Source organism: Trifolium pratense, linkage group LG7, assembly GCF_020283565.1.
Source record: "Trifolium pratense cultivar HEN17-A07 linkage group LG7, ARS_RC_1.1, whole genome shotgun sequence".
NCBI classification, from domain to species: Eukaryota; Viridiplantae; Streptophyta; class Magnoliopsida; order Fabales; family Fabaceae; genus Trifolium; species Trifolium pratense.
The window spans coordinates 20,788,575-20,807,397 of record NC_060065.1 but is presented as its reverse complement, the minus strand read 5'-3'; the positions used below and the strand labels follow the sequence as shown (position 1 = coordinate 20,807,397).

The 18,823-nt window shown below is 33.5% G+C and overlaps 2 protein-coding genes across 2 annotated transcripts; both read right to left on the bottom strand.

Annotated features, from left to right (window-relative positions):
* Positions 1 to 555: 555 nt before the first annotated feature.
* LOC123895527 (phospholipase D beta 2-like) lies at positions 556 to 9,364 on the bottom strand. The gene is made up of 10 exons (XM_045945918.1): positions 7,198 to 9,364; positions 6,875 to 6,991; positions 6,550 to 6,744; positions 5,618 to 5,866; positions 5,187 to 5,255; positions 4,934 to 5,081; positions 3,169 to 3,317; positions 2,722 to 2,901; positions 1,802 to 1,999; positions 556 to 1,017 (listed from the first exon to the last, which is right to left on the bottom strand). Exons 1-10 carry the CDS (start codon positions 8,716 to 8,718, stop codon positions 724 to 726), a joined length of 3,120 nt encoding a protein of 1,039 aa, XP_045801874.1. The 5' UTR covers positions 8,719 to 9,364; the 3' UTR covers positions 556 to 723.
* Positions 9,365 to 17,176: 7,812 nt separating this feature from the next.
* Positions 17,177 to 18,377, bottom strand: LOC123896031 (F-box only protein 8-like). Its single transcript, XM_045946482.1, has 2 exons — positions 17,738 to 18,377; positions 17,177 to 17,436 (listed from the first exon to the last, which is right to left on the bottom strand). Exons 1-2 carry the CDS (start codon positions 18,372 to 18,374, stop codon positions 17,177 to 17,179), a joined length of 897 nt encoding a protein of 298 aa, XP_045802438.1. The 5' UTR covers positions 18,375 to 18,377.
* Positions 18,378 to 18,823: the final 446 nt, after the last annotated feature.

The window sequence follows — 18,823 nt, the reverse complement described above, 5'->3', positions numbered from 1 at the left end:
GATGTTTTCTCTCCCTACCCCCCGTGAATCTTTTATCCCCCTGAGTTTCCAATTTTGCCCTTGAAAAAACTTCGGTTCGTAGAAACCGAAGTTTTTTTTTTGCTTTGAAAACAAATTTCGGTTTCTAAAAACCAAAATTTACTCTGAATTTGCACTAGAAAAAATTCGGTTTCTGCGAACCGAATTTTTCTACAAGGACAAAATTGGAATATTGGGGTATAAAAGATTCATGGGAGGGGGAAGAGAAAACATCTTAATTAGGAGGATTGAGTAGTTCAATTGCTTTAAGCTAAAAGTTAAAGTGTAAAAACATCAGGTTTCAAGTCCTGATGAAAGAAAGAAAAAAAAAAAAATACTAACATCAACGTCTAATTACAACTAATTAGTAATTACTAATTTTGGCCGTTAAAAAAAATTATTTTAATTATTAATAATTTTCACCTCCCAATTATTTTGTTAAAAAAAAAATACATCATGGTTTTAAATAGGGAATTAATTCATACCAAACTTATCAGTACTTCAATTTTAAATTAAAATTTCACAAAACAATATATGTTCAACAGACAAACATTGTAGTATTTTCCTCAATCATCATGCATTTCAAAATTGTTTAACTTGTATTTTATAATGAACACTCATCCTATATTCTAACAAACTCTAACACTATCATGTCTCATTCATTCTATATTATAATAACAAATCAATATGAATGTAAAAAATTCATCAAATGGTTAGATTTTCCTGAATGGCAATAAATGATCCTACTATCTTCCCTCCAACATCAGGAAACTCTTCATGACCAGGAAGAGGTTTAACCTTACCCTTTCTTGATACTTCAACAGGGTACTTTAGTAAATGCCCTCCCATCTCTGTCACGTCGTTTGATGCAAATTGTTTCCAGTTCATTTCGGACATTGTTCGAACCCTTCTCACACATTCCAAGCTCTCTGGTTGTAAGAAACAGTCTTCGATTGTGCCCGTATGTTCTGCCCAAAGAGACATCCTGTATCCATGAACCTACATTGTATAGTTTCACAAACAAATTGTTTTTAGTTCATAATAATGTTATGATTGATAAAATGTAGAAATAACATAACATACCGTCACAAGACACCATGCATTGTAGCTATTGCAGTATTTTGATTTGATACAAGACAAAAAAAAAAAAAAACGAATGTACTTTCACATGATTCAAAAGCTAAATTCATAAATCATAACTCTTAAAAACTTTAGTGTTAACAATATCGGATCGCAAATAATAGTGGACGCCAAAAATTATCTTTTTCCACCATTGCCATTACATCTGCTAGCAGAATCTAGAATAGCATGCACTAATCCCTCGAGCCTTGTGGGACCCAAATGGGTGGCAAACTCTCCCTAGCATACACTATTTAGTATTGACCATATAGCGTACTTGAATAATGTCACGTTTTTTATAGGGATGAATCTGCTATGCTATAGCACCGGGATCGCCACTATTTGACAAAACTGATTGACAATTTGACAAAAGGTGGATATTTGCTTTCCAGGGAATTGGAGAAACCAAAATAAAACTCGAAAATGTTGATTTTGAGGCCTGACGGGCATTGGTTGCCTCCATATTGTAGATTAAAACTCGAAAAGGAAGAAGGTAAAGGAAATAACTTAGTTTACTTGGATTTCCATTACGTTTGAAGAAAGCTGTCAGAAATCTAAAACAACATAGAGAAAAAGCTTGAAAAGCAAAACCGAAACTTAAATTTGGTATATAAACAATGTCTTATTAGGAAAATATAAGAAGCCAAGAACTTAAAATGTAAACCTGTCCACGTGGATAAAACTGTTTTCTTGCCCATGTATATTCAGGTTGGTAGGCTCCCATTGCAATCTCAGTGTCCCTTGTTCCTTCCATAGAGCGCTGATTGATGTTTGCTGACCCCAATATCACATATTCATCATCAACTATCATGCCTTTTGAATGAACATAAATCATGAAACGCCGGCTATTTCGACTATTTGCCTGGTCAAAGAACACCAACAAAAAATTCAATTGCATTTTCATTAAGTGCGACAAAACAAATTATTAAGATGCTTAAAATAACTGTCTGAACATATTTGCCCTACTCATAAGCCACATATAAGACACCCTTCTTTGTGGCAGCCAACAGTAGTAGTAGGGATATCAATGGGGAAAGGTGGCGGCGGGGAGTGCTCCTTGTCCCCAAGGCTCATATGACTCCCATTCTCATCCCCATTCTCCACCAAAAGGGAGATTTTTTCCTGTCTCCATCCCCAAGGGACACGGGTAGGGATGACGATTTTTCCTAGGAAGCTGGTATCCCCAAGAAGACTACCCCATTTGGGGAACCGCGGGTAGGGAGGAGAAAATTTCCACGATGTAAGTTTGATGGTAATGAAAGTAAACTGTAGAAAGGATGAATCCCCTTCCACCCACAGAGCTAAACTCCTCTAACAGAAAGTACACTTCTTAGGCCAAAACAGAAACAATACATCAGCATGCCCTTTCCTCACTCTTTTTACCTTCTTATAACAGACTGGTCGCGCAACACTTGCTCAGTCCTCAACCCCTACCACGTCACATTTTCCACTCCATTTCGTATATTCTTATAACATCACTTAAGAAAAATCCTTCAGCAGGACGCTTACAATCATGGCACTACGGTAACAAAAAAATGTAACTGAGAAAGCCAAAACAAAGGAGAGGGAACATAGAATTCATACTTGTGGAGTATTTGGTGGGGGAGGAATTCCAGATACAGTAATATTCTCATGAATGTCTACGGCTTCTCGATTTCCAAGACAGAAAAAGTTCAAATAGTCTTGTGGAGAGAATGCTGCTTCGAGCCCAACTTCAACCAAAGCGTTATAAATTGTCTCGTACATCATTTGCATTGTTTTATTCTGAAAAAATTCAATAAAATATCCAGGGTAAGAAACACAAGACAAGAATTAAGCATTCATAGGCACTAAGTTTCATTTTGACATCGGTTTGGATATTAATTTTTTTTCCCTATGCATTTAACAGGAATTTTTGAGGAATAATTTGAGTCAGCTGGGTGTTTAAAAGCTTAAATTGCTAAGCACGGTTCGAAGTAGAGTAAGCTGAATACTCGATCAAATCCTTGCCAAGTAAATTAATTGGCTTTCATATTGTGAGTTGAAGCATACCTGCCAAAATAGAATCCTTTGAGTGGCAGCTCCTGTTGGAACACCCTCAGGCCACATTGGAATAACTATGTATACTGCAAACCTCTCATTTGCTTTTATTTTTTCAGCAATCTTCAGCGCAATTTCCATCGGAATCAAATTATTAGCACCTGCAAAAAACATGAAAGTTGCAACTTAAAAGATGTTTAAAATAATGTAAGCATTAAAATTGGAGATTTTCGGATCTCGGTTATCACTTGACTTTCCTAAGTTTCAAAGGATTGAAGAAGCTGACTGATGAGGACCAATGAAGAGCATGAAGAGAATCCACATTTTAATAAATTAGGATGAACTTTGTTTTACTTTAATTTGGTATGTAATAATTCTTAGTTTGTTTTAATTTGGGATTGTAAGTAGTTTTAATTTCGATTAGATTTAGTTAATGTCATTTGTAAGTGTAGGAAGGGAAATATCAAATATGATGTATGAATCATATGAGCCTAAAATGGTGCCACTTATGGCTCATTTAGATTTACGGTGAATTTTGCTATAAGTAAGCATCTATAACCTCATTTGAAGAAGTTTCAAATGAAGTAGAATTTCTCTCATGAGAAATGTGATTGAGCTAGGTCTCCTCTTTTAGGTTCTTGGATTGGAACCCTAATTGAATCTAATCAATGGCTTCCTTACCATTGTGGTGATTCCTCTTGGCTTATCAATCTTCATGATTGTGGCGCTTTCTTCTACCATTCTCTCAACCTAATTCATCTTTGTTTCTTTCTTTTCCCTTTTCATTTATCACTTTTATTCAAGAATCACTTGGTGAGATCCTTCATTATACGTGGAATCAACTCCATCCACATCACTGACTCTCACAGCAGTTAGTGATTCAATCACACCGCAGCTTTGTGGACAAAAGCCACTAGTAATGGTATTGAGTTGGATAATTTGCAGGAGGTTAAGGCTTCAAACCTCAGTGCCTTTATCACAGGAGTGAGCTTCAAACCAATAACCTAATAGTGCAATTTGACTTATTACTGAGGTTAAGCTTTCTTTTATCTTAAAAAATGTTTACACCATTGAACCAACCTTCATTCTTAATTATGTTGCAAATTTGTGTACATGGTCATTGGATGACATATGGTAAATAATGTTTCACCGTTCAACAGCATAATTAGACTCTTGTTGACAACATCGAGGTCACAATCTTAGATAAAAACTAAAAAAAGGTCATGTTAACTTAGATGTATTAGATATTATAACAATAACGATGATGTAATTTAAATGTTATCTTGATGAACTGAAGATGTAGTTTACCTTTTTGAATGGTAAAGAAAAACTTTTGGTAACATAGTACATAGTTTAATAATGAAGTTTGGTTCAACATTGATGATGTTTATAAACATAAAAGACTAACTTGACATGAAAAATGAATAACTTGCACGAAAAAAAGGTAAAGGATCTGTTTGGAACTTCAAATTAAGTTAAAGGATCCCTGTTGTAGTTTTGCTTGCCATAAGAAAAAGAGCATATAAATGTAATAGCATTGCGTGCATGCATAGTCATAGATGTAAAATGATCTTTTTTTAGTTTTTACCCTACTATAATTTGCAAGCCACACAATTTAAGTGGTAATGGTAAAAAATAAATTCTCCATAAACTAACATGGTAAGAAAGATAATATACCATATTAATTTATGTTCTCCAAACTCGTAGACATAGCAATAGATAAGATTTTTCAAGGCAAGCCAACAATGCAACATATGTTTAGAAATAATTTCCTTACCAAGGTCTTTATGTTGGTTCCAATTGTACGAGGAACCAATGAAATATTGATTCTCTATATAAATGTAATGTTGAGCAGCGCGGATAGCCTTTACATATGCTGTATGTATGCTCATGTCAATCAACACATTTTTCCCGCATACTAGGTTCTGTAATATAAACAATTATGTTAAACACTCTCCATCACACATATAGTGACTCAAGTCTCATGCGAATTGAAATCAAGGAAGAAAAACAAAACTTTTTTCATTCACCTGTTGCGATGCATCTTTTGGCTCCTTTGGAAATCCCTTGACAGAGTTTGAATCAATTGAACGAAATATCTGCATACCATGGTATACACAATCAATAGTTTCCATTAAGTAGCGTAAATGAGAAAAAAGAATTACATATAGAAACTCTAAATATCGACTCCCTCTAGACTCGATTAGTCAATTATAAACAAAAGCAACTAATTACATAAATATTAGGAATAGAGTTTAACCTCAGTTAATTTTCTTGATGTAATCAAAGAAACAATTGCAATTCCTAAACTACCTTTTCTTTTCATTTAATTTTTTATGGAAACTTGTTTCATTGAAGGATATATTGAGAATAACAGTATTAAATACCGTGAAGTTAGTTACTACTATTTTTTGCTTATATTTGAGTCCAAAGTAGTATTTAGTACTAATTGGATAAATACCTGAGTATGCCAAGATGCAGGATTATCATCACCGACACTTGGAATGTCTGTTACACGGAGAATATCTGGAATTCTTTCTATTTTAAGCAAAGCATCATCATATGAACTCTTCAACTTTTTTATCCCTTTAGGTTTTGCAGCTCTTAACCAGCGTTCCTCAAAGTTTGTCAAAACATCGTAAGCTGCTGGACTATCAATTTTAGAATGCAAGTCGTGCCATGGTTCCCGCGGACAGCCACTGGTATTACCCTGTCAATAAGCAGTCCACATCATTAGAATAAATTGGTCTTCCTAGCTACCAATATTTTAAAATTGTATCTTTTTGGTTCCTAGCTACCAAATTCCACAAGATTTAAAATACTTGATTCTTGTACCAAAAAAAAAAAATACTTGATTCTTAAGATAAAATAAGACAACATCACTCATATATTTGTAGGTAAAAATTTGAGTTGTGGAGTGCTAGAAATGATGAACTTCACATTAATCCCCCCGTTCCTTTTTATAAGCCCTTATTGCATATTTCACATGCATTAAGAAATGTTAGTGGTATAATTAATGTGTACATTATGGTTTTCATTATTACTACATTACTTTTGGTATATAGCAGATGTACTCGGTATTGACTTTTCAAATTCTAAGACAAATTAGAATTATTAATTAGTTATGTTTGGAAAAAATGAACAAATGCATATCTTCTGCAATTCAATGATTTTTTTTTAAAAAAAAGTTTTGCAGTTCAATGCACACTCCACTCAACGCCATGAAAAAATGTACTTCGAAACAATCTCTTTAATCTTCCTATACAAGAATACAAAATTAGCTCTCGATTATAACTTGACTTTCACTAGAACTTCTAAAACTTGGAGTTATATACTTGATGAGAAAATATAGTGATCATATAACCAAATGGGGGTCTGAAATGAATATATTACCGTAAAAGTAGGATTATGATAGTCATCCTTATGCAGTGTCTTCAGTGTCCTAAAGAGCGGATGATGGGGAGTATCATATCGGCCGTCACATAAATCAAGTCCACCGACAAAGGCTACAATTTTTCTTCTGTTATTTCCAGCATCAGCATCTACAATTACAGTCTTCTGATGATGTGTATATATTGTTCCAACTTCCTGAGAATTAGAAGGAATTTAATCAATGTGCATCATAAGAATACAAAATGCGAAGAACACCAATTAGAATATTAAAAAGAGGAATGACATAAAGCAAAATGTTTCAATTATAGTCTTTGTCCAACCAGACCTGTTGTTTAGCCCAGCTATGTCGTTTTCCAGCCATGCGAGGACAAAGTAGCACTTGTACAGAAGAATGCTTGAAAAATCGTCGAGTTTCCTCATCATGCGTTGCCATGACACCATCCTGAATGTAAATCAGATGTTTTCTTTAATGTAATTAAAACAAAAAGGCAAATAATATCCTTATATGCTAAGAAATTTATTTAAAAAAAAAAAACTTGTTCAAGAGTCTTACTCAAAACTTTAAATAAACTAAACTTCATAAATCATGCCAGAAAAAGTACCACGTAACATAATGAAAGACGACATAAAATAAATTGCATTGCTTACTGTTTTATAACCAAGAATGCTTCTTGAGGTAGGGTCATCCCATACAAGAAGAAGCACTCTTACTCCTTCCTGAGACTTAGACCTCAGAAGATCACCAAGTGTGTATTCTGAAGCATGACTATGACTATCAGGGTCCCTTATCAACCTAACTTTGTGCCACACTGCCCACCCAGTAATGTAAACCAAACGCTTCGCCTGACGTATGGCCTCAAAGATATCACGCCAACACTGTCCGTGAACATAATGCATGCCATGATCAAGCATGACATTAGGGAGACTTCCTTCCGGAACATGAGCGTCTTGATATAGAGTAACAATTCCACCTTTCCTCAATGGAAAATATGTTCCCGGCACACCAATATACTCCGGCCCTGCTCCAACGCCTTGATGATACATGACCAGTTTCTCTATTGGAATGAACTGAATGGAAACACTCAAAACAGCACCTTGCTTACAAGGCTTCCCGTTGCTATTGAGAATAGGGTAAGTCCCTTGTACTTTTTCACCTGAGTATAATTGTTCGACCGGAATCGTCACAACACCAATAAGCTGTGAACCTACCACATCACTATCCTTAACAACAAAATGCACTTCAGCAGCATGATGTGCAACAGGAACAAAAAAATGCTGCTCCCAAACAGGATTTTCACTATTACTAATAACAAATGTCCTACCAACTACAGCATTTGACAAAGAAATCGTCACATAAGGATCACTAGTAATCTTACTACTCATTGATCCCTTACCAAACACATCACCTAAAGTTTTATGAAACTTGTCCATATTTGGAAGATTCTTAGCTCCATGAACCCATATATCTAAATTACCATGCAAGAGCAAAACTTTCAACGACCCTTTACCCGGAACCGGAACAAGCTGCAAACTTTGGTTGTGAACTGAATCATCAAATGAACCACCAGAATAATCCGAAAAGCTTGGCGAATCCCCCAAACCAGAATAAGAATGTTCAAAACCTGAAAAGGAATTATGACTAGCATGACCATGAAACTCTTCTTTCTTCTCTTCATTTATAGCTGAATAGGAATGTGTTATTACTGGAGAAAGTGCCATTACACGCACTGGCTGTGCACGTGCCAGCGGTGCACTTGGCGTGTTATCAGATATCTGAACATTGCTCATAAGATCATTCAAAGGAGGGTAATTAGCAGAACTATGAGGAGGGTTAGATTCATCATTAATTGGAGGGTATTGGTAATGCTGAGGGTAAGGGTTAGGGTAAGGATAAGGATAAGCATTTGATGGTTGATGAGTTTGATACTCTAAAGGGTTTGTTGGAGGTGGTGGTGGATAAGAGTATGAGTAGTTTGTGGAATGTGAAGGATTTGGTGGATATGATGATTCATATGAATAAGGATTAGTAGTTGCAGGTGGATATGGATATGGATATTGATCAGAAGGACCTTGAGATTGTTGTGGAGGTGGAGGTGGATATGGATATGGAGGGTATCCATAAGGGTTTCGATATCCATATGGTGGTGGTGAAGACCCATGATTATCCATGAATCAAATCACAAAATTGAATTAAATCAAAGCTATTCTTTCTCAACCTTGATTATGCAGAACTATTCAAAATTTGATCTTTGATGCATATGCACACAAGGGTCACAGAAAATTGTATTAAAGATTTGACCTTTGACACACATGCAGAAAAAAGGGTTAATTAATCAATCAATTAATTATTATAAACAACAAAATTAAAGAAAAACGGAAAAAAGATACTAACTTTATAACGATCTTATCAATGATGAATGTAAAATTGAATGACCCAATTGAAACAAAGAGGTAAAAAGATACTAAATTTAGAATGATTACATAATAAAAAAACAATTTTTTGGAGATGAATATAAGGATCAAAGATGGGTTTATAATAAAATGGAAAAATTCAACCTGAAAGAGGATATTTTGATGTGGTAAGAGAGGGAAAGTTTATGTGTTTTGAAGGTTTTGTGATTTGGAAAATTTGAAAGAAGAAGAAAATGGTTTTTGTGTCTGACTTTTCTGGTGTTATACCAAGTCAGCTTGGTCCCACCATTGACGATTTGTACAAAGTACAGACGACGGATACCGGCGCTTACCGGACGGGGTATTATTACTTGTTGCCTTGTGGATGTTAAAGAAAAATCACTTGGTAAAATCTATTTTGTGTTTGTTTATTTTAATAAACAATTTTTTTAAAAAAATAATTTTTTAGTTTTTTTTCACATAGAAAATAATTTTTTAGTTATTTTGGATATAATTGTGTAGGTTTAATTAGTAAAATGGTCCCTTAAAGATATTTTTGGTTTCACATTGGTTCCTTAAAGAAAAAAAAGGATCAAATAGGTCCCTTAAAGAAAAAAAGGTCTGAATAGGTCCCTTAAAGACATCTCCGTTAATCAGTTTGACCCCTTAAAGACATCTCAGTTAATCAGTTTGGTCCCTTAAAGACATCTCCGTTAATTAGATTGGTCCTCGAAAAAATGGACGGAAACGACCAAACTGATTAACGGTGATGTCTTTAAGGGACCTATTCGGACTTTTTTTCTTTAAGGGACCTATTCGAACCTTTTTTTCTTTAAGGGACCAATGTGAAACCAAAAATGTCTTTAAGGGAATATTTTACTAATTAAGCCAATTGTGTAAGGTAATTAAAATCGGAGCGTCGTGTAAATTTTCTAGCCATTAGGCTACTTGACTAAAAAAAATTGAAGAGTTATTAAACTGGTATGCTTATCGATTTAAGACTACTTGACTAAAAAAAATTGGAGCGTCATTTTGTACATGCACGTAACATTTTTAAATAGGTACAACATTTTTTCTGAAAAACTTGAATCGGTCCATAACCTTCATGAATCGGTGTAATGCTAAGTTCAATTTATTTTTGGTTTCAATCTTTCTTTTTTTTATGAACCGGTGCATATTTCAATTAGATGAAATTTTTGCTTATGTGTCACTTCATTTTATGTTCTCCTATAAATACTACTTAGGGTCCGTTTGGTAAAAATAAGCTATAAGCTAGCTGATAGCTGATAAGCTAGCTGATAGCTGAAAAGCTAGCTTATAGCTGATAGCTGAAAAGCTAGCTTATTGAAATTAAAGTGTTTGGTAAAATTAGCTTTTAAAGTGGTTATTAAATATAAAATTACATAATTGATAGTAGGTAGTTTATTTTTTAGAGTGGGTAGTTATTAAATTAAAGGGTAAAAATGGAATAAAGTGTAAAAAGCTATAAGCTATAAGCTCAAATGCTACTTGAAATAGCATCTGAAAAAAAGTTATAAGCTAGTACAAAAAGCTTGTTACCAAACACCTCTAATTTTTTGAAACAAGCTTATAAGCTCATATAATAAGCTATAAGCTAGCTTATTTGTGTTACCAAACAGAGCCTTAGCAAAATTTTGTGAGTAACTTTTTAGAATTGCAAATTTTGTGAAAGTGTTATTCTAGAGAGAGCGTAGCGTATCTTCCAAGAGTCTTCTTGAGTGTTCATCTTGTGTGTTCTTGAGGGAAGCACAAGAAACCAAGGATCAATAATTTTCTTCAATGTTCATCAACATGGAGGTTGATTAAAGAATTGAAGATAATTTTCAAGAGATCAAGACGTCTTGATAATTGGGTTTGATCAAGGGTTTGAGGAATTCGTTAGGGAAAACCTAAGCACGAAACTTCAGTTGTGATTGAAGTGTTTGGTATTCAATCAAGGTTCGAGGTGTAACTAATGTTTTAAGAACCGGACCGGAGATCGAACCGTTGTGACCTCTGGTTCAAGGGTCAATCGGTCTATCCGGTTCAATCGTTATTGGACCGTTTCCATTGAACCGTTCATATAATTATTCTATAATAATATGGAAATGAACTAATTAGTAATATTTTTTTTTTACTAAATTAGTAATGTTATTATTTGGGCTTATTAGTGTGATATATTATAAGCTTTTATTTTTATCAAACATCAATACTTTTAAGCCCAAACCCACTTATGTAACTAGACAAACTACTACTACTAAGTACTAACAAACCCTCGAATTAATAAAATGAAAAAGTAAGTAGCAGCATATTGCACAGCCGCCACCCACCTTTTCCATCCTCCATTCCCTGTTTTCTTTCTTTTTTCTTTTTTTTTTTTGTCCTTGTTTTCTTTCTTTTTTTTCTATCTTTTCTTCTTCTCTCAATCCTTCTTCTATTTCCTCTAGTTCCATTGTTGAGTTATCCTCTCATGAAATATGAATCAAAACATAATCATCTTTTTCAAGAACAAAAACAATGTCAGCTTGTGTTATTTGTGGATGAAAGTATGTAATATGTTTTTCTTTCAAGATCTGGTATATTTTTCTTTTATCATTTTTTTATCCTTTTCTCTTAAGAATCTATTACGCTGAAAAGAAACAATAAATAGGGAAAAAAATGATTTTTTATTTATTTTTTAAAGTAGATTCCGAACCGGCCGGTTTTTTAAAACCGCCCCCGGTTCAACGGTTTGGACGGTTCAGGACGGTTCCGAACGGTTTTTTTCCGGTTCTACAGACTACCGGTTCTTAGCACTCATCCGGACCGCTGCTGTATTCGGTTCCCGATCGAACCGGTCAAACCAGCCGGTCCGGTCCGGTTCTTAAAACATTGGGTGTAACATCCTCAATTTAAGTAATAAAATTTGAATCGTATTCTATCTATTTTGTGCACCTAACTATTTTATTTTCTAGTTCAGTGTGACAGTGATAAAATAATTATTTTTCGACTCTATTTGTCTAAGAATTATTCCTATATTGACCAATTGATGATGCGTTTTAATAAATAGTGAATTATTCCATAATTTATTAACATAGTGTGAGAATAAAATAAAATAGAAAGATGATGTAATATATATGTGGAGCTGGAAATCGGTGGCTGACCCATACCCATACATGAATTACTATCGGTGGCTGACCCATACCCATACTCATATCTCTTGTTAGATGATCAAATGAGATTAACAAGTATATTGACCTTACCGAAAAAATCACTAACTTAGTCTTAGCACAAGCAAGAAGTGCCTGGAAAAAATTTCCGGAAAATAATTTATTTCTCCCAAGTAAGATTTAAGGGTCCGTTTGGTGCGCATGATATGATAGAGATAAGATAGAATAAGAAGCTGGATAAGGATATGATAGTGACAGGATAAACACATATCCTGTCATGTGTTTGATTCACATAGGATAAAAAAGATGATATTATTATTTTATCATATCCTGTGTTTGGTGCAGATTTGATATTGATATGATAAAATTAGATGAAAAGCTTATTATTATAAAACAAATACATTTTTTATATAAAAAATATATTTTAATTAACATAAAATAATAAATAAAATAAAAACATGAAGAAATATATTGCCAAAATTTAAATTGTATCAAATTAAAACTGTCATATATACATTCTCCAACTCACTCATAAATTCATAATGTGTCTTAAATCAACAACCAAATCTTTACGCATTCTTTCTGAGCTTTTTTCAATTATAGATCTGAAACTCTTTTCTAACTCTGATATACCCTGAGCAATTATACTTGCTCCTTTGTTTATTTTCCTAAATTGAATTTCCATGTTGTCCGCCTTTCTTTTAGATTGAATTGCACTAAGTTTGGATTGACTTATTTTTGAGCTTATGCAAACAACTTATGCAATTTTTATCTATTATTATAAGTTTGTCAAGGTAATTTAATGATAAAATACCTTATAAAAATACAATTCTTACTAGTGTGCACTTATAAAATAGCACAAAACCTAATTTATATTGCATAAGCTCAAAAATAAGTTATCCAAATGGGCCCTAAATTAAGTAAGTAAACATAAAAAAAATATTGTAAAATTTAAATTGTAACAAATTTATAGCAACAAAAACTCAAAAAAAAAATAGTAAAATTGAGATTATTAAAAAATATTGATGAACGATGATGAATTTAGTAATTTAGAAATATGTAATAATAATTGAGATAGCATAATAAGCTATACTCCTATACCAAAGGTCAAAATAGCAAATTGTCAGAAGCAAGCTAGGTGTAGACACAGCAAAACGATGGTGAATAACAAATAGAATAAAAAATTCTTTCAAGTGCTTTTGATGGGATTCGAAAGGAGGGGTGGAGCGAAAATTGAACACGATAAGATAAGTAAATCATATTAGGTTGCTAATCCACCAAAAATTAAGGATTAGGATAATAAAGGATGAATGTTAAATTTATCATTTCCTATTGGTGCACCAAACAACAAAGAATGATATTATATGCAGGATTTATTGGACTTCATATATTTCATCATTGATTAACTTCACAGTATAGTAAAGTTGTCTTCCTTTTCACTTGTTTCTTAGTCTGCAAAAGTAAATAAATATGTGTAATAGTAAATTTTTTTTTGACAGTGTGTATGTAATATAGTAAATGTTTGTGAGTAGAAACTGGCCGTTAAATTTGCCTGCTTGTTTTGATTATTTGCAGAACAACCTTATGACAACATCCCAAATTTTAGTGATGCAGATGCTTTAAGACTTGCAGGAATTTGGAGAAATGAATTTATTGATAAGAAAAGCAAAGGCGTAATAATAGACTATGATACATGATTGATTCTAATTGATTGTAATTTGATTATAATTGATTTCCCTTTCATTACCGTGATACGTATAGCCTGTACATAATAACTTAGCTTGATTTTAGGATCTGATTACTTTGCTCCATATAATTTTATTTTTATTGGGCTGGCCAGTCACACCAAGCCTTACACTGGTCCGCCTAGGGTTGGGAACAGGCCAGGTCAGGCCAGGCCTTGACAGGCCTGAGCCTGGCCTATGATTTTTTTCCAAGCCTGAGCCTGGCCTGTGGCCTATCAAATGTTATTTTTTTTGGCCTGGCCTGAGCCTTTTAAAAGTCTGGCCTGGCCTTGTAGCCTGTTTAAAAGCCTGTGTTACATTAAAACTTCTCTATATAGTTTTTTTAAATAGGCTAAACAGGCCTTAAAAAGTTCACATTTAAATTTTTATAATTTCTACAACATTAAGAAAAAGCTAATAATATGATTAACACAATAATTAAAAACTAATAAAATAACAAATACGATTACGAAAAGTCGCAATAATTAAAAGCTAATAATATTTATATAAATAATATTTATTTTATAAGATATAAATAATAATATTATATAAATAATTATTATTATAAACAGGCCGGCCTATCAGGCTTCGTAGGCCTTTTTAGAAGCCTAAGCCTGGCCTATTTATGTAAACAGGCCGTTTTCAAAGCCTAAGCCTGGCATTTTTAATAACCAGGCCAGGCCAGGCCAGGCTTATACAGGCCAGGCCGAAGGCCCCTGTAGGCCGCCTGGCCTATTCCCAACCCTAGGTCCGCCCCCGCGAGATATATACTTTAGTTGTAAGTCCTGTAATTATGGAGATTGGGTGAACATGTTATACTATTAATGTAGTAGATCATTGCCTTTGTTTGAGGATTTATTTCCCTTCTATTTACAACTCACGCTGATTGTGATGGTTCATGATGATTTTCATTGGCAAAATCAATTATTATAAAATACTATGAATTCCACTTATTGCAATTGATTTGCTCTTATACCACGTACATGATGTTTAATTACTTCTTTTCAAATGATAAGACAGCCAAGTCCATTACACCTTAACAACCATTCAATTCTCATTAAACCTTGTGAGGAAGATTGTCATAGAGTTATACCATTATTTAAAGAGTTCCAATCATCTCCTCTCAATTCCAAACCCTTGAAATAAAAGAAATAGTGAGAGCAAGAGACACTCCAACTCCTTTTATTTTCTTGGTACCACTAGAGGTAAAATCTCTTTCCTTCCTTCTGCTACTCCGTTCGACCCTTGTTTTGCCTCTAATACTATGATTTATTCTTTTAAAGTTTTAAACAGTTTTTCGTACGAGTGACACCAGAAACTTAAGGACTTTTATGTTATAATAGAAAAGCCTTTAAGGTAAGGGCTTTTTTCCCATACATTCATACTCATAGGATATACTGTGAGTATGAATGTATGGGAAAAAGTCCTTACCTTAGACACTTTTCTACTCTAACATAAAAGTCTTTTAAGTTTTCCGCATCATTCGTGCGAAGAACGGTTTAAAACTTTAAAAGAATAAAACTTTATATTAGAGATAAGCAATAGTTAATGGGATAGAAGAAAGAAGGATGGAATTGCTACCAATGGTACGAAGAAAATAAAAGGGCCGGTGGAGTGTTTCTTACTCTTTCTATTTTCTTATATGGCTTAATTAATAAAATGGTCCCTTAAAGACATTTTTGGTTTCAGATTGGTCCCTTAAAGAAAAAAATGTCCAAATAGGTCCCTTAAAGAAAAAAAAGTCCGAATAGGTCCCTTAAAGACATATCCGTTAATCTTTTTGGTCCCTAAAAAGAGGTATAAATAGGACCAAACTGATTAACGGATATGTCTTTAAGGGACCTATTCGGACCTTTTTTTCTTTAAGGGACCTATTTAGACATTTTTTTCTTTAAGGGACCAATATGAAACCCAAAATATCTTTAAGGGACCATTTTATTAATTAAGCCTTCTTATATTTAGGAGTAGTTAAAGAATTGAGATGTGGTGGAAAATCAAGCTCTTAAGGTTATTTACCGAAAATGCATGAACAAGGTAAGAATGAGTAACTTATTCATTTTTTTTGTTGTGTATTTTGTTTATTGTTTTATTTGTAAACGGCCGCATAATCAGTAGTCGATTATTGTTTTATCATGGTGTTATTTAGTCACCATGATTGGGAGTAATATGTTAAGGGACTTTTTGTGTCCTAATTGGGAACAATATGACTAATGGAACTTTACATCTCTGGAGTCAAAACCCAATCCACGTACTGGGCATACTACTGGAATAGCAAAGCTAGCTTATGTACTAATGGAAAAACAAGTGGGATTTGTTGTCCAAACTCTTCCATTTATAATACATGAAAATCTATGGGAGGAGAATTCTAGGCACCATTGTTATCTTTATTTCCACCTTAGAAACATCCAGCCTAAATTCCATATAGGCTTTGATGTAACTTTTGTATTTAATCTTTTAATAATAGTTGTATATTCAATTTGTCCACCATTTCATTTCCTTTTCATTGCTGTTTTAGTTTCTGTTGCTGGTAGTACATTTTTGTTTTAATAAAAAGCCTTTGATCATCATCGTACGTCCTCCATCATGTGTCAAAGAAAGTTACATGTATGAACTATGAACATAAAATTGAACTTGTGAATACTACAAAAATAGAACAGAGTATACAAAGGCAATCTATATCAAGTGTTTTAGATATTCCATGTCACAATAGCTCAAATAATATGGATTCTTGTTTTAGATATATACTCCCTCCTTTCCAAAATATAAGCAAAAATGAGTCAAAGAATCTTGATGTATTTGATTAAAGATTTGGACTAAATACATTCATTTTTGTTGACAAATTTTTGCTTATATTTTAGGACAGCGGGAGTTCGTGGTTTCAATGTCACTACTCATAAAGACCTCACTTTGCCTCTTTTCAGCCGTTATATGTAGCCTATGGAATAATTCCTTCTTGCATCTGTCTATGAACATTGCCCTTGACATGAAAAATAAGGGACCAATTTGAAACTTTTAAAAGATAAGAGACCAACTTGAAACCTAAAATAAAGATAAGAGACCAAATGTGCAATTAAGTCACTTATATATAATGTAACCTTTTTGAAGAACAAACTTCTAATAACAAATAGCTACAGGAACAGTTTAACTGATAAACACAGCATCTTAAAACTCATTTCATATCCTTACTCCAAATTTTAGTGTCTTCCAAAAGATAAAAGATATATCATTCATACAATTGAAACATAAACCAAAACAATATCCTAATAACAATCATGTCGGTAATATAATCTTAAATCAAATAACCAACTAATGAAGCTCAAGAATATCTTCACTGAATGCTATAAGATTGGACTCTGAAAACATTTAGTTACTCATTCCTTCAATTGAAAGAGGGTTCTCATTGTAAAATGCAATCTTCTCACAAATCAAGTCTCCTTTGTCCTCAATCCTTTGAGTACTCAAATCAAACAAAGCGAGCTTTCCATCTTCTTTTACGAAGTATATTTGGTTCTTTTTCCCTACTCCGATAGGATATAAAACACAAGACAAAGGTCCAACGACAAAGAATTTAGTCCATGATTCCCCGACACATAGTTCACCCAAAACCCATATGTGAAAATAACCTGATTCGATACAATAGTTACATATGAAAGCAATGGACTCATTCCACACCATTAGGTCGTATTCATTCCTCATACATCCAATATCCGAACCCACAGGTAAGGGCGTTAAAAAGAATTTCTCATTGCTAAAATCAAACGACCATATATACATTTGAAACCATACTAACCAATGGCAGAATTCATTCGAGTTTACTTGACACTTACTTGGCAGAAGAATAGGCATATTGACTCTATCGACTTTTCTCCAAGAGTTACTTCTAAGGCTATATACCTCCCAAAAAATATCGTCAGAATTTTCTACTTGTGGCTCCTCTTTGAAAATGTAATTGTCGAGGTCTATGGGATGTCCGATGTCGTGCAACCCGAAGAACCTTATAGTCATCCCTAATATGGTCATAACCAACTCCCACAAGACTTACATTAAACTCAATGTTCTCATACGATTGAAGGCTAGGAGGAAGGATTTTATATTCCCCGGTAGCAGGGTTCCACAATGCAGTTGTTGCAGTAGGTGTAGTTGTTTCGAAGTAATTGCCATGGCGTTGGTAGAGACAAAGAATACCATTAACACTTGCACAATACAAAATCTCAATATTTGACTCATCCTGTTGAAACGGAGGTGGCCAATCTAATCTCACCCTATCTTGAAACCTATCACCGGAAAGCTTGCACATCACGTCACAAAAGTCAGTGGTGCTTGTCCCTATCCTTTCCCTTAAGAGGAGACATTTTTTTTCTTCTTTCTCGTCATATTTGGATATGAAATTGGTGCGAAACATGTTCATGAAATGAGCATTTTCGAAAAAATCAGACCATGATTTTTGAACACATGTGAATCGTTTGATAGATTTAAGCGGCAATTTAGAAAGAATGGAGATGGCAAGATCATCAGGTATGTGTGCAGTACTCACCTGGTTATCTGTTGTTGCAGAAGCCATGAATCTAAACTTCTGCATATTGAATTAGGGTCATGAAAAGCAAAAATTGCAAAGCATATTTATTAATAAAAGTTTGTTTTGTTTACTTAATCAGTAAGAAATTGTAAAAAATATTTTAAAAAAAAGAATTTTATATTTCTTAATTTATTTATGGTATCTTTTTTTTTTTTTTTGTCAAAAAAATTATGGTATATGACATTGTGTCATTTTTTCAAAGAGTTTAATTGATATGCACCGATGGTGTAAAATAGTTTTACACGATCGTCCAATAAATAACCATCATTTTGCCATGTCATGTCAAGAAAGTGGGGTGAAGTGGGTGATGTGGCGGAAAACATGGTTGATATTGGTTGAGAGTGTAAAATTATTTTACACCATCGGTGCATATCAATTAAATCTTTTTTCAAATATATTCGATTAAATTTTATTATGGTAATTTATCAAATATG